Here is a 24,158-nt window from a genome sequence, read left to right as displayed (position 1 = left end):
ATAAACAAAGGAGAGAAAGAATAAAGACCAAATTAAAAAAAAAAAAAGGAAAAAAGAAAAAAAAAAGCAAATGTCAAGGTTCCTATTCTCTGCAAAACAGGAATTTCTGTCTTTGAGGATGTCGATTCCACAGGAGGAAAGCAAGCTTGGTCTAGAAAGCTATGGGGGGAAGGGAAAATCAATGGCTGTCATTAATCAGAAGGGGAGCATTCAGAACTCCTACATAAATAGCAAAGAAACTATCAGAATCATATCTCTACAAACTGCCTCAAAGATCTTTTAAATGATCCAGGCACAAAAATCAACTACAGAATCACACTGTGGGTTGAAAGGCAATATATGCAGAGAATATTTCCGCTCTTCATCATATATATATATATATATATATATATATATATATATATGCTGAATATCTGTCAGTATACACGTTTCACCATTTGTCCTCCCTTCCCCCCACCCCCACCCCTTACAAGTATTTTTCACTCAGTGAAATAGCATGCAGAGGATAAAAAAGAGAGGAAAGAAAAAAAAATAAAAAAAGCATCACAATATAAAAAACCTGGTAAGAGATGCCAGCATTTTACTAAAGAAGAAGAAAATAGTCACTTGCAAAAGGCCAAGTACTTTTTTTTCCCCCCAGAATCTGGAAGTTCAGTAGTTTATTGTTCTCCTCCTCTCTGTTTCAAACTTCTCACCCTGGGGGTGGAGGGAGGAAGAATTAGGCTCTTTAGAATCACTTTCTATTATCACTTAATAAAGGGTAGAAATTCTTGCATAAATCATGCCACTTAAGCTTTCCCCCCAACCCCCCAACCAACCTGCTAGCTAACAACAAGAAAATTCACTTCTTCTGCAAGAAAAAGCAGAAAGCACCACATGTAGCTGCACTCAAAGTCCTACCATGCAGAGCACTGGTGGCCTCACAACCACTGCTCACACATCAAACCTGCACTTCAAGACATTTTTACATAGACCAATACAGACAAAAGAAGAATGACGGCAGCAATGGGGCATCTACAGTTACATACAGACAGACTGATGGCAAAAAATGCCTCTAGACATGTGCACATTTGTTGAAATGCCTAATTTACCCAACTGCTCCACTTATGTCCCACCCCTGGACATTGGGAAGAATTGTCTCTCATCTGGACTGGGAGCAGGATAACATTGTTCACTGTGACTTTGTGAATCTTGGGCCTTTTCTTTATGATTAGACAAGGAGAGAAATCCCTGCACTTTGCAGGGTGCAGTCCTAAACCACCTCCTTCTAAGGTCCTCATGTGAAACATTTTCTGATCCCCTGGGCTATATAAACATGACCAAAAGGTGATAAAAAAAATCTGAGTCAAATAGTAAAACTGTCAAAAGCTAGAAAAAGTGTTCAGTAATGCCACTGGTCTCACAGACCTGAATTGTAAAATCGTGGGCAATTCTATCACCCGAGTTTTTATTTTGCAGATCCATTCCACTGAACAAAATCTGGTGCTAGGATATGTATATCCAAATACCTCTCACCAATTGCATTTGATTGAGAGCATTTTTTTCCTTATCACTAAGAGCACCAATGTTTAATCTCTTTAATGTAATACCCATTTGCCAAATAATCAAAACTTAAAAGATTTTTTTTTGTCCTTAGAGCAGTTTCCCTGTTACAGCAACTTTGATGAAGCAAGGTCTTAAATAGTCACAGCTCTCTGATTGTGGATGGAGCGCTTGTTCTGTGTGTCTCACCCTCTCCAATTGTAAAATGGGGAAAGCAGTACTCCGTTGTTTCAGAAATACATTGCTGGAACAAATTCATCAATGCTTACAATGCATTTATATACTAAGGCAATGTCTACGAAAAGTCCTTCAAACAATATGCAAGGAATTGTCTCACTAACACAAATCAAACATTTAAAATTTTCAGACAACTTAAAGACTAAAGATTTCTTAAATTCCTTCTCCTCAGACTACCTTAACATCCGGAAATATTTTCCTTATGCAATATTTTAGATTTTATTCCAGTAAAACACTGATTTTTACCTTATGCGTAAGACTGAAGACACCAAAAGCACTACCCATGTACCTGAAGATAAGCAAAAGCTTAACCGATTGCTCCACTGCAAGGAGATGTGATCTACATTCATGCCTGTAAGCAAAAGCCTACAAAATGTGACAAACATAAAACGCTGTTTAGGGGTGATTTCAGAACTCTGTGGTATGAAACCATGACATAACAACTTCCTTTAGTCTGTACTGTACGGTAAGGATATTTAAATAAAACGGACTGCATTTTCACTAAAGATATAGACACTGCTAACTTTTCAAAGAAGCATTTGCAGGAAACCCCTAGATTTCATAATACTTCACAGTCAAAGAGGGCCTTCATAGACTTTTTCTTTTCTTCCAAAGCGCACTAAAAGGTCACTGTTGAAGGGAATATATAATACATAATAGACCAAGAGTCTGCTGGGGTATGGCAAATCTGTATTTCATTGGAGATAGCTTCCATATGCTGGAGTACAAACCACCTTGGCAACAGTGTTTTCTCCTCTTTCTCTCCTGTACACAAAGTGAGAGCGTGCAAAAAGTCAGAAAATACTGCAGCATGTGTTGATGCTATAGAATGAAGGAAATTCTCCACAGGACTCCTCATATCTGCAGTGACTAATCTTAATTCAAGAAAAAAACACGGTGGTCACATAGCTGTGGTGCCATGCCTTGGAGAACCTTAGAAACATGGAAGCAGAAACCAGGTCTCCTGAACCTGGGCTCTAACCCTCATGTCATGTGAACTGACTTAAGCATAATGAGCAAGGCCTCTGGCATCCGTATATTGGCAGTGGGATGTAGTAAGTGCTCTGTGCTTTGCGCTGCAACATGTTACTGACTGCTCCTATAGTGATAGACCAATATCAATTCAGTAACTAAAACAGCTTGCGTAAGGAGGAAAATAGTTGCAACTCATTCCAGATGTAGCAAGAACATTCAAAATCCATACCCAGAGCAGTCTTCCAGGAAATATGGAACCCCAAATTACTTACATTCTAATTACTTTGCTCAAAACTATATAAAAAGACCTTGTGTGCCTCATTTCAGCTTTTCTGAGTTCAGGATAATACTGCATATGGAAGGGACTTATTAAAATCAGGCCTCAGTTGTAAGGATCTCTCTAAAGCTGAAACCTGGAAATGAGGGGAGAAGAAAAACCCACAAAACATCTCTTTCCCCCCAGTAAATGTAAAGTTTAACAGAGACAGACTTCAGATGAATAACTGAGAACAAAGTGTTCCTCCAAAAGTCTTTTACATCCACAATTCCTTCTACAATTCAATTTCAGGGATTAGACAGCGTCAAAAAAAAAAAAATTTACAGGATCATGTCATCACCCACTTGCAATATACAAACAATAAATAAGAGTAATTAAACAAGGAGGAATACATTTCAGTATTTCTTTAGGCACACACAGTGCAAATAAACACAACACAAAGCACAGACCCATTAAGTCAACCCCCTCTGCCACCTTCCCACTGTAACAATCTGTGTACAATATACAGCAGGTGGCCAATTTGTTTTACAGCCTTTAAGCTCCAACCAACGCTTCATAGAAGTACAGCCTTTGATCAAACAATACAAAAGAGCTTGAGAGATAAGTGACTGCTGCACCCATGCTACAACATTTTCAGTAATTTTACTGCACCTCCCCATCCTCTCTGAAGTTCCCATTTTCAAATGCTGCACATATTTGGCAGGAATGACTTTATTATACAAAGTGGAATTAAAACATTCACAATTAAAACAGGAAAAACTTTTCCTATGCCTCCCTCTATTAAATAGACTGTCTATACACTTGGCATCAGATGGGAAAGTGCATCCCCTCTCCTTGTGAAGCTTCAGGGCCAGATCCTCAGGTTTCCTCTAACCAGCAGCTGACCAGCAATATCAGCTATAAATCTGTCCCCCTCAGCTACTGTGGTTTAACCAAAAAAATCCTCTCTTCCTCACACTGTAAAGACATAGGAAAGGCAGACAGCATCCCTCTGCACGAGAAGGCACAAATTCTACATATTAAGTACCAATGCAAAAAACTGCCTTAGCATTTAGTGGCAGGAGCTCTGGGCCGCTGGCACCATGAGAATAGTAGCATGCATTGATGGTAAGTTTTTATTACAATTTGTGTGCACTTATCTGCACCACACTGCTTTCTAAGGTTCACACATCTGTGAATGTGTAAAAGATGATATATTGTTTTTTTTAAGGCTCATTCTTCTCTGCATCTGTAGAAATGGACTACTCGCTTAAAAATATAAAAAAAAAACCCACATCTTCCAAGATGGGGCAAACAGGTGCTTCAGCCTCAAACACAGAATAGAAATTTTGACACCAGTGTATTAAAGAAGGAACTTTATAGGTTGATAATTATATGTCACAATACAGAAGGAGTCCTTTCTTCCAGTAACTGCCATTTGCTTATTTTTAAAGAAGATAATAAACTGATATAATAAAACAAAATGCTTAAAAATTAAACCAAAGCCCTTTTTTCACTCAAACGTATAGAATAGTAAAGGCAAAATCATTTAAATCATTTCCTTAGTAATACAAGTAATATTTAAATAGATTTAATAGTGCTGCTCCAAACCAATGAATTATGAGTTTAAAACCTATTAAAATGTAATGTTTTTTTCCTGAGCTGAGGGGAGAGAGATTTAAATCCACTGAATTTTAATATTTCAGCTTGAGCTGCAGGAGGTAGAGAAAGTCCAAATGAACTATTCCATCAGCACCATTCAAGCATGAACATTTTAATCAGTTTTACTTCCTTGGAGTTCTCTAACACAGTTTACGCTGTCATTCTGAAAGCACTTAACACAGAGAGTGTGAAAAACCACCAAGGCTTGTTATTGCCTTCACAATTGATGGCAAATAATTTTGCAGACTTCCTATCATTAAAATGTCACTGCTAAAAATTGAGGTTCAGCATTTCTTGTGCTAAATGGCATTTTCTTTGAACACCATCACATACCTGTTCTTAAGTTTTTGGTACATTTATCTCTATGTGATAAACAGGCACACAAGCAGTAGCCTTCATTTCTGTCTTCCTACCTAAATGTAGTTGAAAACTGATTATTTTAAATGGGGGAAAAACCACTACCAACGAAAAACAACAGATAGATAAAATTCTTGTAAAGTTTTAAGTTAATTCCCTGGTTCCCTTATTAAAATGTAACCACATTAACACAGCATGTTTCAATTGCTCCGATTATATAGTATAACGGAATAAAAAAAAAATTTAAGAGAGTTAGACAACTTAATTTAATAATACAGGAAATGAAAACATCATTCCTAATTAGATCATATTACTGATTTAAGGCTACAATTTGCGTGTTCTTCCAACAGTGTGATCTTGCAGTTTCTAATTTAAAAACACTGCGGCTCTAACACATGACAAGATCAGCGGGATACATAATATTCGTCATCCCCCTCAAGCCAACCTGGAAAGGAGCACCCAGAACCTGCACTACAAATTATGCAGAGCAAGAATCCTGTACAACGCAGTCTAGGGCAAATATCGGATGCGAAGTCTGAATGCCTGCACGTTTACAATCCTCTTGCAGTATATGCTTATAGTTTTGCTTTAGTTTTTCTCCCTGTATCTCTCAAGAAGATGATAGATGATATTTAACTTGTTTCAGTCTGTCAACAGTTTTAAACTGAACATGACCTGTGAAAGAAGTCATTATAACTGTGTTTCATTCCATTAAACACAACTAGTTTATAGTCAAGAGAACAAGCAGTCTCTCCAGGTTCCAGGCTCACTTCAGTATTTTGCATTTAAACTGCATGGATCAGTGATTTGGTTCATTTACCAATGAAGATAGAATAATACTGCAAAGTTAAAAAGGTGCTTCATCAGATTTCATTAAATCAGAGAACACTGATATAAAAATATATATGTGAGACATAGAGACATGATTTGTGCACATTCTATTTTTTCTTGTGCCATATTCTCCTCTGATAAAACCCATTTTAAATTCAAAGTGAGGACTCCTCCATTCGAACCAAAGTTTAGCACGACTGAGGCAAACTGAACAGGCCTCCCCAAAACCACAGAGAAATTTAAGCTACAGTTGTTCTAAAAACCTCAAACTACAGTATTGCTTCTGTTTTGTTCTGATATAGAGCTCAATTATTAAAAGACATATTTTTAAAAAACTGTAAAGAGCAAATCAATTAAAGGAAGCTTTTAAAATATCACAGTGTTACAAGAACACAAACTGTCAGACTTAGCAAATTGCAAAATAATGCAAGACAATGAATATGATTAGAGATATAAAAAAGCAGTAATTTCTAATTATCTTCTTTATTTTCTTTATTGCTACTCATTTTGCAAAGTATGACAAGCTTTTTCCAGGTCCATGCCACGTTTTCTGTCTCTAAATTCTCTCTTCAAGTGCAGACATAAAACTATTGTGGGTATCCATGCAACTAGAACTTAAGCTCTTTTGATAACTTGCTATCCAATTTATTCAGTTTTTCCAATAAATCTCTTAAAGATTGAATTAGATTACCTCTCTTACATAATAATTTCAACTTGTTGAAAATGATTTTTTCAGTCAGTATTGCTCTTGTTTGTCCAAAACTGAAGAGGGAGACCTGTACAGCATTTCCCAAGCCAGTACGGAACAGGAGAGCAAAAACAGGAAGCAAAGCAAGTTAAAATCACTCTTGTGAGGGAGGTGAGAGCTATCCTTTTTAAATGTACACGCACAAAAAATCAGATATTATGAAAGTCTGAATCAACAAAATCTCAATTGACTTGAAAAGATAAATTCAGAGAGCAACAGATAAAACAGAAAATTTACTTGTTAGGTGGGGGAGGACCAACCAAAGGATATGCCAGTCTCCCAGACAAGTGTCTAGTCTGTTTTTATTTATTCAGTGTAGTTTAGTGGTTCATGAAAGCACAATAAACTTTAAATAACAAGCACAATATGCAGTGTCTGTAACATCACACGTTTCACATCAATAAGGTGTGTGTTTCTTTACTAGAAAGCAAATGACTTTTTGCAGTCCCTCTAACATAAGTAATGGTGAACGACAAAAATGTACACAAACATACTGTAAAGTATTTGTACTCATGCCTGTGCACACACACACGCACACTTATGTATATGGTACGTGCATATATACACAAACACTACATACACACATGCAGCACATATACAGAAAAACTTCTTTACCAAAGAAGCCAACCTTTAGCAACCTACTTTATGCAAAGAATTTTAATAGCAGGCAATATTTTTGGTTAGGTAATGAAAACTAATTGGGAAATTATTCATCTCCCACTCTCCCCACTGGAGCGTAAAAGACATACAACAAATGTTATTCAGGATTCTACATGACTCGCTCTGATTCACCCCCTTCTTTCTAACGGGCACTTCAGAGGAAATAAAGGTTACTCTTTTCCATTTATATCTTCTAATTGACTACCAGTGTTTTCTTGTGGTCAGAGGGATACAAAATAGAGTTAGAAAGAGTCTATTAAAAACAAGCTGCAATCAGAGTATGGCTCTACGCTACCGTCAGCGATGATCAGAGAGTCCTGATTTCCTTGTTAAAAGACAGAGGCATAATTGAAGCAATATCTTCACTTCAGATTGATTATTCAGCGACCCTTATCCACATCTTCAGTCAGCAATTTGAATTTTAATGAAAGTAAATGGAATAATTAGCATTTCAAAGTGTGTTTGATATACTGAATATTAAAAAAAAAAAAAAAGGAAAAGTCTTTTATGTATAATCTATACACAAAAGAAAAAGCATTTGGGAGGGGGAAGAACATGCGAAGTACAGTTGCAGCATCTTCATTAGAATAACTTAAACTAACTGTACCAGCTGCACAATTATACATGTGAATAATGTGCTATTAAGCTATGACTTCTCACCTTTATTTTATGTAGTGTGAACAGCCAAGGCTTCCTTGTTTTTCCTTTCCTCTCCAGTCATAAAATGTAAACAGTAGGGCTGCCCACACTCATAAACCTGGCAGGACTTCCACACTGAGCCAACATGACTGCTAGCAAAGCTTTCACAAGAGGGGCTTAATACACCTGTATTTTTAGATGACTGGGAGCAGGGCACCTATGATCATGCTGCTGAAGGGTAGTTTTACCATTTTTTTTAAAGCAACTAAAGATGTTTTTTTTTTAATTGTAACAAGAAAAAACATTGTAGCCTTCCGCAGTCCCTAGCCACCACACAGAAAACCTCACAAGCAACAGCGAGGGGAAAAAACCCTCATTATCATGCAGCATCGTTTGAAGGCTACTTGTTAAAGAGGCTGCAGAAGCAGGCTGGCACACAGTATGCAAAGGATGCAATGTCACTTAAAGAGCACAACAAAAACAACAACAAAACAGATATCCGCTCAGCCTGGGGGAACGGACACAGCACAGACATGACCTTGTTCGTCTTCTCAGCACAGTGCAAGCAAAACTTTCCAGGCAGTAGCCAGTGCTCATGAAGATCAAGCTACTGAACTTCACCACTGCCACCAGATTTTGCCCACCAGATGGAAATGAGTTCACAAAGGAATGAAAGGAAAAGAAAGCTAATTACAAACACTACTATAGCTAAAACAGAAAGACCACATACCCCAATGATTGCGTTCAGTTCTGCCATGGTCACTTGCTTGGCACGTTCCACAGCCTGCACCACTTGTTGCTGGTGCTATAAATGAAGATCAGAAACAGAATAAAATTATTTGTTTTCTAAATTATTAAGCACAGATTTTTTTCCCCTTCTTTATTTTATTTTTTGCTTTTCAATCACATGTAGAGCTTGAAATAACTGTTCTCTAACAGACAGTCAAATTCTGTGCTGATATGCAAGGGTAGCAGGTAAGGGACAGATTTTATTTATGCCATTATTTGCCTGGAATTTCACCCTGTTCCCAAAATGAGCTATTTTACAACCTGGCTGTAAGGGAGAACTGCCTTCCTTTTGTTCATCAGCACAGTGTGTGCTTGTATTTATATGTCATCTTAAAATGCAAGCTACTCTTCTTACAGTTACAGAAACTTTTTGAGGAAAAAAAAAGGCATACTGAAAAAGAAAGATATGGTGCCCACATTACTGAAACATATGTAGATTCTCCCTGATACATTTCAAAGCAGCTCAATCATAGGAAGGAAATTTAAAATTCCATCTACAATTCTGTCAAACATGTGAAAGAGAATTAATTATTTCAATCCCTAACATGTAAATTTTAAGAGCTTAAAAAAAGTCCATCAAAAACACATGGTCTAATCGACAACACAGTTTACAAGCTTCAATGGTTATATTATCTCAGTTTGAGTGATACTATATTCCTGTACTCAATTCAAAATTGCCGCACGCTGAAAACCGATTGGTATTTAGTTGAAAACATCAACTACAAATCAAGTAAATTCCTAACCTTGCAACCACATCTGTGCTTGAGGATCTGTGCCTGTTTGGAGCTCCACTGGTGGGAAGTTCATCTGTACATATAGCCTTGACGAATTTGGATTACAGATGACAAGTTGGTGCAAAAGGCCAAGGGGGGTGTCAGGGAGAACTGCAGTAGCTTGTACAATCTATATTAGGAGTGAATCATCTCTGTCTGTCGCCACAGCCTGAACAAAGCAAAGCATGAGCTTTTGCCTATAGGAAGAGGTGCTGAAACTACATTGGGGCCTTCTTGCTCCAGCGGAAAGGGAAATGGTGAAATGCTGGCTATGTATCGCATTTGGAAACTTGTCCACATTTTTTTCAGTGCAGAGTTAAGGAAAGGCTTGAGAGCTCTTCTTAAGGCCTCCTAAATATGAAGTCCAGTTTTCTGGGCCCATGTTTGCTGGTTCAAATGGGGCAGATGGACCCAGCACCCCTGGGGACAGCCTTCAGCTCACAGGACACAGCCACCCCCCGCTTTGCCCTCCTCAGAGGCAGCACTGTGTGCACAGGCTCTGCCTCTACTGCTCGATGCCACAAGTTAAAAGACTCACATTTAAACAGCAAATAAACAAAATTACTGTTTTATTACACAAATATGTCTCCGGATAAAAGAAAACTTCCCCTTTCTCCTATTCACAGCTAGCTGATGACCAGCTCATATTATCATACAATAACTAATGGCATAATCTATGCTAACTGTGCAGCTCAAAGTTATGCTTTCAGTTTCTGACAAGCAAACACGTCCATGGTTACATATCAGTCCCATACATGTTGACTATTATCAGTGGGTTTTTTTTTTTTTTGTGTGTGTGATTGGCATATAGAGCACGGAGGAAGCAGAAAACTTCTGATTTGCTGTAAGAGACCTCAGAGAGGCCCTGCTATAGGAATCTGTGGGCAGATCATACAAGGACAACATAAAATAAGGATAGAACCCAAATCCTTGAAAAAGCTCCAATCCTCTACCTTCAAGGCAGAGTATCTAAAGAGCAGCAGAAATGCTTTCTAAGTAACAGCAAACTGGGAGAGCAGGGTCATAAGGAAGGGCTCTGCGATCTCTGGGGTCTGGCATTCTCAGATATATCAGTTCTTAGTGCCTCCCCCTGCTCTGTACTAAAAGAGCCCAGAACCTGCAACACACAGACAAAAATGGCATTTTCACTTATAAAGTCTCTCCCATAAAAGCTCTCAGGGTGAGGAGAAGCAAGTCTAAAAATTCATCTTTAATTAAAAGAATTGCTGACCTGAACTACAAAAGAAAAGGATAAGTAAAAAACAGTGAAGGAGGTAATTCAGAAACACTGCCGGAAGGAAGAAAACCTTTGTTTGTTTTTAAGCAAAGAAAAATTAAATGAAGGAGATGCCAGGAGAGCAAATAGCATACTGTTGCAAATAGAATCACAGCAGTCCCGTTTAGAGTTTTCTAAGGCAACACTGCTAACGTAAACCAAGTCTGTCACTTACAAGCAGCCAATGTAAAGAATAAAATGCAGGCTGAATATGAGCAAATGTGTTCTTGGCATTTGGAAAAAAAAATGCAGTGGTTTGTCACCATCACGGTTAACCAATAAAAAGGAAATTACAATACTCAAGCCTCAAGTTCCTGATCACGCGTTACCATCTCCAGGTCATCACATGATAAGGACAGGTCCAGCTTACATCAATTATATAGCTGAAAGCCCTATCTGTGACACACTGCTTTAAACAGCAAGAAGGAGATCAAAAAGTTACACCATTATTTTCTCACTAACCCAGAGGTTTAGTCATTTTTGTATTCCCTATTATTTCCTAGGTAATGCTTTCTGCACTGAGGTAAAGAAAAGAATCTATTTCTTGATATTTCTTCATGAGCATTCTGTTTTCCAATTCCAATACTTATTTGTTTAAATACCAAGGGCAGGACAAGAAGGAAAAAAAAGAAAGAAAGAAAAAAAAAACTTAGAAACCTACAGAAGGTTGACCTGAAAGTTCCTGTAGAAATAACTCTAATTTTCATTAATTTTCATCCAAGTTTCAGAAAAATAGGCCAGCTCCACAACAGTTTAAATGATTTTTTTCCTTTTCAGCAAGCACACAAAGGATAGCTCCAAGGAGCATTTGGGAAAAATATTTCCTTCTTAAGTGAGGGGAACAAAAGGTGGAAGGGTAAAGTAAAAAAAAAAATTTCACTTTAAGTTTTTTTATATAGCTTATAAATAAAGTCTGAAAAGGCGTAATAAGACATAAACTCCCTAAGCAGTCACATGAGGCATCTTTCATTCAGTCTAACAGGTTTGGGATCAAGCCTTTGCAGAGAGAAAAACTTGTACACCTTATGACAGAGAACCTTCGTTAGGTACGGTAGAGACAATTAAAACTCCTATTGCCAGCTGCTTTAACATCAGTTTAATCTTCAGGGGCATAGTATGCAAAATACCTAAAATAAATGGTCTGTAATTAGCCTCTCCACCATTTCTACCTCAGCACTGCAACAGAATCTGGGCAGGCTCTGTCTGAGCTCTCCTGAAACCCCACTGAGGGTCTGCCCTGTGTGACACAGAAGCTACTTCCAGTCACACATGCAAACAACACACATCAGTGCATTGAAATAAATGAAAACAGAATAATTGCACTGCACAGCAGGGTACTGCCTCCTCCTCCCTCTCCAATTGTGAAGGACAGAGCGTGGTACAGTTTGAAAAAATGCACCTTTTTGGCAGTGAGGGCCGCAGGACTCATTTGAACCTTTTTAAATACAAGAGGGCTCCATTTTATTGATCACAACTCCAATAATGTGTGGAGAGCCCTATACGTAGGGCAATCGAGAAGGAGCATGACATAGCCCTGGGTCCAAAATAACCAACCAACCAAACAAACAAAAAACCCCAAACAGAAGGAAACATAGACCTTGAATAGGATGCCAGCTGACTAGCCCAAACCACATGTATATTAAAGAATTGATTTCTTCTTAGTCTGTGCTTAAATGTCTTCTCTCCTGCAGATGCCCTAACAACAGCGTTATGTGAAAAGCCAAATAGCATCAAACGGCCTGCCCATCAAGTGATCAAGTAAAGATTTATAGTGAAGTGAAAACTAGGAAAAAAAAATACTTTTTTTTCCATCGAAGTGAAAGGATGGAAACACAGGTTTGCTGCCTCCACACACATTTTACTACTAGCCTTTCTCCTACGCACAAGGGAAAGATAAATCAATTTTCTTCATATACAAGAAAATAGCATTTTGCATAGCATTACATGGGCTGGGGCAATGAACTCAACGCCCTGCCCGGCCTGTCACGCAGACTAGTATCATTTCTCCTTTTTAACTTCTTCCCTGTGTCTTCCCTTCAGTCCTTTTTGTTTTCTCTAATGAGTGGTGTCTGCACTAGCCTTCCACTGGAAATCTCTTCCTTTCAGTCCCAAGGTGGGTAGCTACAGCAGAGACCACAAGAAGGATGTAGGCATTTTCATCATCATATTGTCTATCATCTAGCCCTGACCCTAGCACATACGTTGAAGAATGGTGGAAAATACCTTGGCTTTTTATACCGTTTTCAGAGCTCCCTGCTGTTTCCAGTTACAGGAGAGCTGATGGCAACTGAGCAGTGGAAATTATCCCCAACACACACACGCACAAAAGCTAGTGTTAAAAAAATCTAATTTCAGCCCTTCTCCAGCACCACTAATGAGATCCAAAGCAAAACTTACTGAACAATTCACATCGCAGAAGCAAGGAGATTTTGTTATGTTTTATTCATACTATTTTGTTGTTCCATTATCTGTTTAGAGGGAGCACAGACCAGGTCTTACTTAGGAACTGCAGTCGTGTCACTGTGAAAAGAAGGTCAAGGGTGTGCTGGGGTGCATGAGGAACAGTGTTGCCAGCAGGTGGAGGGAGGTGATCCTCCCCCCCTACTCAGCCCTCCCGAGGCCACACCTGGAGTACTGTGTCCAGTCCTGGGCTCCCCAGTACAAGAGAGACATGGCACTACCGGAGAGAGTCCAGCGGAGGGCTACCAAGATGATGAGGGGACAAGGGGACTTTCATAGCAGGAAAGGCTGAGAGAGCTGGGCCTGTTGAGCCTGGAAGATTGAAGGGGGATCTCATCAATGTGTACAAGTATCTGAAGGGACGATATCAAGAGGATGAGGCCAGACTCTTCTCCGTGGTGCCCAGTGACAGGACAAGAGGCAACGGGCAGAAACTGAACCACAGGAAGTTTCGTCTGACCCTGAGGCAAAACTTCTTTCCTGTGAGGGTGACAGAGCCCTGGGACAGGTTGCCCGGAGAGGTAGTGGAGTCTCCTTCTCTGGAGATATTCAAAACCCGCCTGGACACAATCCTTTACAAGGTGCTGTAGGTGAGCCTGCTTAAGCAGAGGAGTTAGACTAGCTGATCTCCCGAGGTCCCTTTCAAACTCAACCACTCTGGGATTCCGTGTGATTCTGTGAAAAGCCTGATCTAGCGACAGCATAATGAAATGAAGCAGTGCCAAAAACAGTAGTGAAAATCAGAGAGCAAAAACACACTTACAGTGGAGTACAGCACACACTTAGAAAACGAAAAGGCACCAGCAGGGTCACTGAATCCAGGCACTGTAACCCAGACAACATACAACAACCACTTCATAAAGAACAATAAGAAAACTACTAGCAACATATGCTTACATTGCTAAACAAGATGCCTTCCACGGTAGAAGGACTACAGATCTCTGACGGCTTCTTTATGTATGTACTGCTTCGGACCCAGTCTTAGGAAAAATCAAAGATGGAGGAAAAGTTTTCGGCGGGGGGGGGGGGGGGGGGGCTTTTCTGCCTCTCACATATTAGACCAATAAATGCTTCCTTTGAACAATGTGGAATGATTTGTGCTCTGCTTCTATATAACAGATCTCATATCCTTCATCCAAAGTCACTGAACTTTACAAGCATGTTTAGGGAACGCATATACACAGAAGAGAAAATGCGTTATGGTCCATATTTATCTTGCACAAGGGAAACCATCCACTAATATTAGGTGTTTTGCAGGAAAAGCCTGAACTGTTAATGGTAACAGAAGTATTTCCTTTTGTGGCGGGGAGGGGGCACGTGCACATGTGCATGTGTTAGACATCTTATGGTACTTCTAAGTACATTTTGACCACCTTATTTTGCATGAGGACCTGAAGTTCCCTCTTAAAGAGCAAGCTTTCTAGCTTGTTTTTTGATGGTGCACTGGCAGCTGAAGGGGACCATGCACCTTCAGAAGTTTCTTGTAGACTCCTCTGGCCTGCCAAATACTGCTGACAGTGGGCCATGAAAGTTGACGGGGAATGACCCCACATTTATCTGGCTTCTTGAGCAGCTTCTGCAGTTTGTGCTGAGCTCTGCGTTGCCACAACTACGTTGTTAGTTGTAAATCAGCCAGCTTGTGTGTGTCTGCATGAGTATAAATACAGTCAATATTTACCAAAATGAAGGTAATCGTGATATATGAACATCTCTGGTCACACTAAACAAACATGACCGCCCAGCACATGAGGTACCTAAGGTCTTTTGGCACTCAAAGCACACCAGGAGGGTCAAACAATGATAGCCAAAGGTTGCACCCACTCACGCATATCACATTGGCCAGGCAGGGTTAAGCCTCACTCAAACACTGCAGGGTTGTAAGACTACCACATTGTGCTGCAGCTGATAAACTCAGCTGAGATTAGAAAAATTAGCAGAAGCATAATCTACAGCATTAGACCCAGACTGAATTATGTCTCACTGCCTAGATCATTAGACAGTGTGAACCCTCTGTATCTATACCAGTTGTATATGTTATTATGCTATCTATACCAGTTGCAGTAGACCAAAACTAAGTTAACTGAGTGCTAACAACCTCCAAGTATTTACCCACACACCTGTAGACTCCCCCCACCCCCCTTACACAATAGGAAGTACCTCAAGCACACTGATACCTCAAAACATCGCACAGAGGGGGAAAGCAACTGTTGCAACACAGGAAGTCTGTAAAAGTGGCAGAAATCAAACACAGGTTGACCCCAAGGTCCATTTCATGCCTTGACCACAAAGTCATTCCTTCGTATCAAAATAGGAAGCTTGTATAGAAATACAAGTGGTGCCCATTCCTCAACAAGGTATTGTTTAAGTGTGCATTTGGACAGGTTAGAAACTTTATTTTCAACGTAAACTTTGGTAATGGAGAGCACAATAATATTGACTGAAACCTTGCATGTAGAGAACTTTATGAATACTTTATTGAACTGCCCCTGAAACAAAGCATGTAGTATATGGTGACAGATTATAATTGCATCCTTTTCATGAGATCTCAAGTGATTTTGGCCACAATTTCTTACTTCTGAGTGAGTTATCACAAGCTATTGATTTCTTACAAAGATAACAAGCAATAAGACAAGCTAACCTGGTGCTATTATGAGGCAATAATGTTGCCATCAGTGCATGTAACCACTGGATTTTGTTCATTTTTTCCCTCAGGCACAATACAAAGCAGTCTGATCACATTTTTCAGCCGCTATTCCACAATTAGACTGTATGCAAAATGCATAAACAGTAAAAGCACACCGCAATTACAAGAGCACACTGCAACTTTGTTAATCTAGATGATGAAATAAAGAGGCTTCCATTAAGACTTTTTAAAGACAGAAATTAAACAGAAACCAAGTCTAGCAGAATAGTCAAAACTGGAGATAAGTTCTCTTTTGCCTCATCAGCATATACCAATATAACCTGATTTAAATAAATGTAACTACTAATAGAGGCCATACAATTACCACAATTTTCTTAACCTCAATATGAAAACTACCATAATCAGCGGCACTGCTAAGACATTTCAAAAGGTTTTTTTGTGTTTCCTCTTTCAAACTCTCTTTCCCATCTACCCCCTTTCCCCTCTTGCTAGATGAGCTGAAAAACACACTTGCCTCCAAGCAAGACAAATGCGTACACTTATTTTTTGGAAATGTTCCCTTTTCTCTTTGAAAATGTATGTAAAAATGCTGAAGATATGAACTTTTTCTCAGTTCTCCATTTCCTTTGTAGCCTGAGGAGCTCTGACGCTATGAGATCATGCACACAGAAGAAGCTGTAACGCTTGGTAAATGTAAAAGAATGAGATGTGTGAACAGGTGAAGGAAACTTCGGGGGCCAAGGTTTTAGAAAGCAGAGACCCAGTAGCACAGAAATCATACAAGAGCTTGTTTTCAGATCTAAAACTGCTTAACTCAAAGGTCTGATCTAAAAACCTAACAAAGTAAACAGCAGCCATAAAGCGGGCTGACTTCAGTGTGCCTAAGCCCTCCCTGGGTAGTACTGTACCCGCAACAGAAGCGGGGCATCATCATTTTGTAAATTTACCATCTGGACCATCTCAGCTGTCTACCTACGCAGTTCTTAAAATAAGCATATTAATGAAGATCTACTGCAAAGGTTAAGTTCATAATTATTTTTAAATTGCTCCCCATGGCTAGCTTCATGGCTAGGAGGCTGTTAAACAACAATCAGGGCCCTTGGCTCATAGTTCACTAGTTTTTGTATGTGAACCCCACAAGAGAGATTCTCCCTGACTGAAGAAATATTAAGAAATAAAAGTGCAGCCTTCACAATGCCTCCTGCCTTCAGTGCAGGCACTTAAAATGTACCAATATTAGCTTTCAAAACGACTCCAGGGTCATTTAGCTCCAGGGAGAGGAGAGCACAATGCATATGGAGTAGAGAAAAAGGAGAGAATCTGTGCTCATCTGAGTCAGACACTACTAAAAGTAAAACCCCCAAAACCTACTGCCTTCTCTTTTGTAATTCCACATGAGCACCTAGAGAGGGTGGAGGTTAAGATTTTCAAAATCAAAGACCAAAACTGCCAGGCATTGTAACCAAAACATTTTTCCTTCAAATGTATCCTAAGCTCATGTACCCCCCGCCCCCCTTTTGCTTGTCTAACTGGCAAGAGACATACCTACCTTAAGAGAAAACATGGGCTAGGTTTGTGGAAGTACAAAAAACAGAATAATTTGATTTGTGTATTGAAATGAAGACTTCTGTAGGATTTCAGCTAAAAATAGTAATATCACTATGAGAACTAGCAAACTGGTGCAAAGTTTCTAAATACTGCACCACATACTCTAGAGAAGATGTCACTGTCACGGAAGTGCCAATGCTATGCCTTTGCTAAGATCATAGCTTTTCCTGCCAAGTATTCACCTCTGCCTTTGTTTCAAAACTGTGTCCTTTAGTGCTCATTTTAGCATGAGTATGAATCAGTTTACACCTCATTTTTATATGCTGTGTTATTCCCGAACAACAACAAAAACCACCACTGACTAGAGGTATTATGTTTCTGTAGCAGTTAAAGTACAAAAGCAACACATTTTCATTTTAGACTCGGGCAGGACTTGAATTCCAGTCCTCCAGCAAGGTAGCTGGAGATGCATGGAAAAGATCGTTACACACCATTTAGCTTACACAAGTTCATCCTTGTAACTAAGAGTGCCACAGCATTTGCGAACAATGTCAAGTTCTAGCTTTGGTAGCGTTATCCTCATTGCTTCACACATAGACACACACATATGCACATCCAGAGCATTAGCTGAATGGTGATATCACACGTGACCTCTGGTACAGAGCAGGATGAACAGCTCTATTGCAAAGCAATGACACTTTACGGAATAAATGAAAAGGTAGGAGGAGGAGTCCTGGCATATTCTCAGCCACGGACACAATGTTTTACGGATGCACTACAAAGAAATACAGCTTAGATTTCTTGACTACTGATTCTACTGAAATGAAAATACACGGTACATAGGTGCATGCCAGCATGGCATCAACAGCCCCCACTTTCCAAACCCTTCCTTCCAGTGAGGTAGGGAAGCTGCTGCGCCCCTCAAGCCTCCTTTCATGACCACGCTGTCATTTTACTTCGCACATGCCTGTGCAAAGGCTCCCTCACTAGCACAAACTAACTTTCCCAAATCCCAGTTCCCCTCAAAATATCTACAATGAACTGAAGATAATAACTGAAAATCATAATTTTGAGAAAATTAGTGGTTTGAGAAGTTAGCTCACAGAGAGTTTTAATCTTCTGTCTGTATTCCCCAAACGCACCGGAAATACAAAAGGATTTAAAGTAATAAGTAAGCTGGGAGAGGGAGAAGAAAAAAAGGCCAAAAAAAAGGCTGCATTAGTATGTCTATTGTGTTGAGCATCACTACTCAACAGACCAACATAAAAGTTTCTGCTGAACTTTAAAGCCCACTGACAAGGATGTAGCACAAATCATGCCCTTCTAGCCTTTTTGCAAGCTGTCTCTTATGCCAGATTGACAACATCACAATTCTGAGCAACACCACATTTACACATGAGAGCAAAATATTTAAACAACTAAAATTGTTTTGCACGTTACAACACACTCCATTACAGAAATATATTTAAATGATATTATAATGGATTTGGAGAAGATAATGAAGTTACAATGAGAACAGCACAGTGGAAGTCATCTACAAGCACCAAGAGATTCATAACGAAACAGTCTCAACACATAGTCCCACTTTTGTAGCAGATATGATAAGGCAATTGCTTAGATCAGTACCAGCACAAACCACTACCTTACCTCTTGGGATAGGAAAGGAATGACTTGTGCACATATAGCATTCAGTCTTTTGACGATTTCTGCCTGCAAGTGACAAGAAGAAAAAAAGTGTAATTATGTAAGTTCTCAAATGTGGTTGTCACCTATGAACATAGAACACACATTTGTTTGTTTTCGTCTCTAGTCATTCACTAGCCAGGACAGTTTATAAAAATAACAGAAGCATTTGGAGACCAATTCAACAAAACATAACAGCTACTATTAATCATTTCCGGCTAAAAAGATTCTTCTTATAAAAACAGTTCAGATTTTCCATGTGACACAAAGAAAAGTTCATTTTCCTTATGAAATCAAGACATTTATGCTCCTCTAAATCTTCAGGAGATGTAACAAAAACAACAAAAAAATGCTGTGCACCACACTAAACTTCCTCCTATGAGGCAAAAAAAAGGACCATTTCAAATTACAGCAACATAAGTTAAAGTGAATAGAACAAATAAATAATAATTTCCATATAATTCCCTTACTAACGTGTATCACGAGACCATTAGCAACACAATTTGCAACATCACCGACAATCATTTTACCACATAATTTAGAAAAAATATTGTACTCCTGTATAATATTTTTGCTATTATCAAACCCAAGCTTAATACTAGTTACTTTCACACTGCAAGTGTGACAAGGAATGGCTCATATACCACTTATTTTCATGCTGCAGATCAATTCCTATTCTGTGTATCCAATCTGCAAATCTCAATAGGGACAGAAGAGATTTGGAGAGATGACACAAGAATTACAGCTCCAGAGACAAAATATTTACATATAATAAATAATATAATAAATTATATAATAAATTATAATAAATTATAACCAGAGTCAGTTCCTCATTATATGGAGGACAGTACACTCTTCTTGCAAAGTCACTAACTGTATGACAAAGATGTACACACTTGTGGAATTTAGGCTTCCTTCTTTTATCAGTTACCTTTCTAGCATTTTTGCTACGTAGTCTTTTATATGATAGCCCCCTAGAAACATACCTATACAACAGAAAGGCTCAGAACTAGCAGTAAAAAGGCAAGAACTACGTACAAAATAAATCTGTGTTCAAGAAATATTACAGTTATGCAGCTATGTAACCAGAAGACACGGTACACTAGAGCTAATTGTACATGCGAAACTAACTCTGCCCCCTTGTGCGTGCCGTGATACACTTGAGTAAACACACACACGCTTTCTCAAACAATACAATGTCTTGATTTCTTTAAAATTCATTTAAACCCCTGTAGGTTATTTATATAGCAATTTCAATGGTACACTGTCCCAGTACTTCCTCACCGGTCTTGACTCTTTATGCAAGTTCTTGTCTTATTAAAGTTATGCATTTTAATACATTGTCAACATTCATCTACTATATACTTTCTGTTTATTCAGCAGCACAGGCATCTTAAATGTCACTTGGGAATAGATTCAGTTCACTACAAAGCTAAATTACCTGCTAATTTCAAAGATCTACAAATGCCTATATTAGATATTCTACAGTGTGACACTTATATACCCCTTTAAAAAAAAAAGCATGTACTAGACTTTTATATTGAGATTTATGAACCGCTTCTTATATAGAGCGGTACAGAGACCTACAAGATACGTGTCTAAGCTTCAGCAAGAGAGGCTGCACGTTCTAATATTGCATTATTTGAGAAACAATATTTGATTATGGAATTGTAGACTATAATACAATCCAAAGCTCCAAAGAACCTGTACCACTGTTGTTCAAGCAACATTAACTTAAACGCTTCCAAACTTTGGGTCTCAGCCACGCTATTGTTTTTTAAAAGGAATCTCTCCCGAGGGCCTTAAAACCAAAGAGAAAACTACATATCCTACTTTTCAAGGCTTTTCTGTATGAAGAGAAAGCTCCAAAGAGCCCTCCTGATTTGAGCAGAGCCCCTTTGGCCTACCAGTTAACACATCATTTATCCATCTTCTGTCCTGGATAAATCATTTGAAGACATGTTCTGGATAACACCCTTAGTAATAAAAGGCATATTATGTTTTCCTCTGCTACAAAACAACTCCTCCTACACATCTTTAAAACATATGTAGCAACCTGACCCAACTGCTATATAGATGCTGAAGTCAGCTTATGTGGTAACGAAGGGTTTCTGGCATGCCTTTGCCTCAGCCCATGCTCAGCAGAAGACCACTTTTCACCACGACTATGTTAGTTTGGATACCTTTACTGCACTATCGAGGAATTAAGAACAAAACTTGCATAAAGTGCAGCACAAATGCCTTAGCATGCAATTTTTAAAAGCTTGCAGATTCATACACTTTAAGGCCAGAAGGAACTATTACAACTGTCTTATCTGACCTCTTGAGTAACACAAGCTGTAAAATTTCACCTATTTCTGTATCCAGTCAATTTCCAGTTCAGCTAGAAAACAGCTTAGTCGACAAAACAATTTTATCCAAAATACTTTAAGGCATTTCTCCTCAATTAAGGTTCATGTTCATGTTCAATTTCAACATTCAGCTCCATATTTCAGCTATGATAATGGTGCGAGTTTTTTAAAAATCATCCCCCTATCCTCTCAAAGAATTACATTTCTCTCCTGCTCTTCTTATGGCAAAAAAAACGTTGTCAAAACATTTTTACTTAATGTTTATACAGAATGTACCTCAGGCAGATTCTGAGCCTGGGAAACGTCAGGCTAAAAAGTGGCTTCCAAAAAATTACAAGCAACTGAAAACAGGTGATCGAATATGAACAGTAATACAACTTTAATACACCTTTTGGTACTAATCCCACTGGAATACAAAACAGTGTATTTTTTTTCACGTTGTATGCAGAAAAACGAACCAATCGAAATAGCACCCAGCTCTTATGCAGTGTAGAGAGAAGAAAAGGAGCTCACTAATGGCTTCACGAGATGCCGAGACATCCCTCAGCAGCATCTTAACTAGCTGAAAGAGGCCCCACTAAGCCAGTCAGAAGAGAGCTAAGAAGCCCTTGCTATTCAGAGCTATGTGTTAACACTACTTCTTTTTTAAAATTGTCTTTATCTCCCTGAACAAGCGTCCATTCTTAGTTTGGTGGCTGTCTGTACAGTTCTGTTTTGTTAACCTCCGGCAGCACTATACTTTGATAAAATTTACAGTAATTTCAGGGACTGCAGTCACTTTGCAGAGCAAAAAGATGACTACAAGGCCTGGGTAAGAAAAGCATAAGGAAACAGGAAGTGGCAAGAAGTGTTCCACACACCATTCCAGGTTGCAGCTGCCTGAGCAGTCATGAGAGACTCTTCTGATGAACAGTGAACCAAAATACCAGCACTGACCAGGGCTTTTCACCTTCCATCAAGCAGTTCTCTTTCCTGCACCAATGCTGGGCTGCAGCTGCGCTCTGCCACAGCTAACAAGTGGTCAGGAAGAAGAAAACTGTCCGACTGAGTGGCTGTACTTTGCTAACAGACTGTAGAGGTTCAACATGACTGAGACAGGTACTACATAATGCTGGAGACTACAGTCAATAGGGGGGAAAGAAGGAAATTCTTCATGTAGATGCACAAATGGCTAGAAGGGACATTAACAGCTCTGCATTCTGAAACCTCAAAATAGGTAATCTCCATTGGTCTGCCAGAGTTGAAGACACTTATGAAAGGATACACTATCCACTACTTTACTAATCTACCAGGCCACTATGCCCTGGCCTGGCAATTGCAGTTGAACATCCTTGGAACATCATCTTAGGGGCCTCTCTGTATTGCCAGAACAGATTTTGAAAACTAAAAGCAACACACTGAGCTACTCTTAAATAATCAAGCCTAAAAGCTTTAATAATTCCAATCTTGCAAATATTCCAGAAAGGATTAGCTCCTTATCTTCAGCCCTCTAATGCCTGAGGTTATTCGGGTAACACTTTTAATTTTACTTAAATCAGGAAAAAAAAAAATCAAAGTCAGGTATGGTTTGTAGACCAAAGTTCACATAGATTCCAGGTTTATATCAAGGCTACCTCACGTTCTTATGAGTGGTTGTTAAATGCACTGAAAACACTGCAATGTCAACCCTTCCTACAGGCAGTAACCATTCTGATACCCCAGAGAGATGCTGACCCCACAGAAAACTCAAGCAGCAGAAGGAAGACCAGTATTGGGGTTTGAAATGAGCTGTCCAAAGAAGCTTACAAAATGTTAAGGGGGATTCGCTTCTTTCATGTAAGTTTTCATACAAATATTCTCTCTGAATAATAATTTCATGCCAAGGAATTTGTTTCTTTAACCATCAAAAGGAATTTGGAGTAAGTAGCCTGGCCAAGCTATAGGTTCACACAATACATGTGTCAACCTATAAGACTGAGCAGATTATCAGAGGAAGGAGGAAAAAAGACTAACTTGATTTGAGAATTCAGAATCCCTTTCTACACAGCAGAAAACAGCTGGCAAATAAAGTCATGCAACTAAAATACAAAAGTCTTCTGATGCTCCCTATGAAAATGAATAGCTAAACATAAAAGGTAAAAGGTAGATTTAAGTGAATGTTTATTATTTTAAGTGTTTTATTACATGATAAATTGTTTGACAGTGGGACTGCCTGAGGATACTGCCAATTTTGCACTGAGAATACTGTCTGCTGTTAGTGGCACAGAATTCAACAGTTAAAATTCTGCGATATTAGAATGTTTCTCTCACAACTTTGCTCAGTATTAGGTACTAAATTAATGATCCCAAAACATAACAGCTCAGGAAGTAAAATACACCTTTTGTGTATTTTTGCTGATTATGATAAAACAATCAAATGCAAAAAATCTTAAACTAGATATTTTCACGAGGTAAATACAAAGTATTCTCTGTCTTGATATTGCAACACCTTCTGCAATGAACTTATATGGAATTATATAACAGGAACATGCTTAATTGTTTATTACCAAATATCACTGAATTATCTGACACTAGCTTAGCATGGGTTTCCTACTAGGCCGTCCTAAAGCATGAAGGTGGAGACTCTCATAACGTGCGTTAGTATTTCAGGAGGCCTCTTCTTACTGCCATTAGCTCAAGCCTGAAAACTCCTACTGCATTCTTCTCTGCATAACATGCAAAATAAAAATTCGCATCAATGTAGATGCA

General features: G+C 38.9%; 1 protein-coding gene across 4 annotated transcripts in view; it reads right to left on the bottom strand.

Annotated features, from left to right (window-relative positions):
- LOC104143907 (transducin-like enhancer protein 4) overlaps positions 1 to 24,158 on the bottom strand; it is a 103,009-nt gene that overhangs the window by 49,490 nt on the left and 29,361 nt on the right. For 2 of the 4 annotated variants that reach the window (XM_068928013.1, XM_068928014.1), the window contains exons 5-6: positions 19,045 to 19,107; positions 8,638 to 8,712 (exon numbers count right to left, since the gene is read on the bottom strand). In XM_068928013.1, the coding sequence (XP_068784114.1) occupies positions 8,638 to 8,712; positions 19,045 to 19,107 (138 nt within the window). The remainder of the gene's footprint in view (positions 1 to 8,637; positions 8,713 to 19,044; positions 19,108 to 24,158) is intronic. The other 2 variants (XM_068928015.1, XM_068928016.1) reach the window with 1 other exon arrangement.

Source organism: Struthio camelus, chromosome Z (assembly GCF_040807025.1).
Source record: "Struthio camelus isolate bStrCam1 chromosome Z, bStrCam1.hap1, whole genome shotgun sequence".
Classification (NCBI taxonomy): domain Eukaryota; kingdom Metazoa; phylum Chordata; class Aves; order Struthioniformes; family Struthionidae; genus Struthio; species Struthio camelus.
This window is presented reverse-complemented; position numbering and strand designations above follow the sequence as displayed.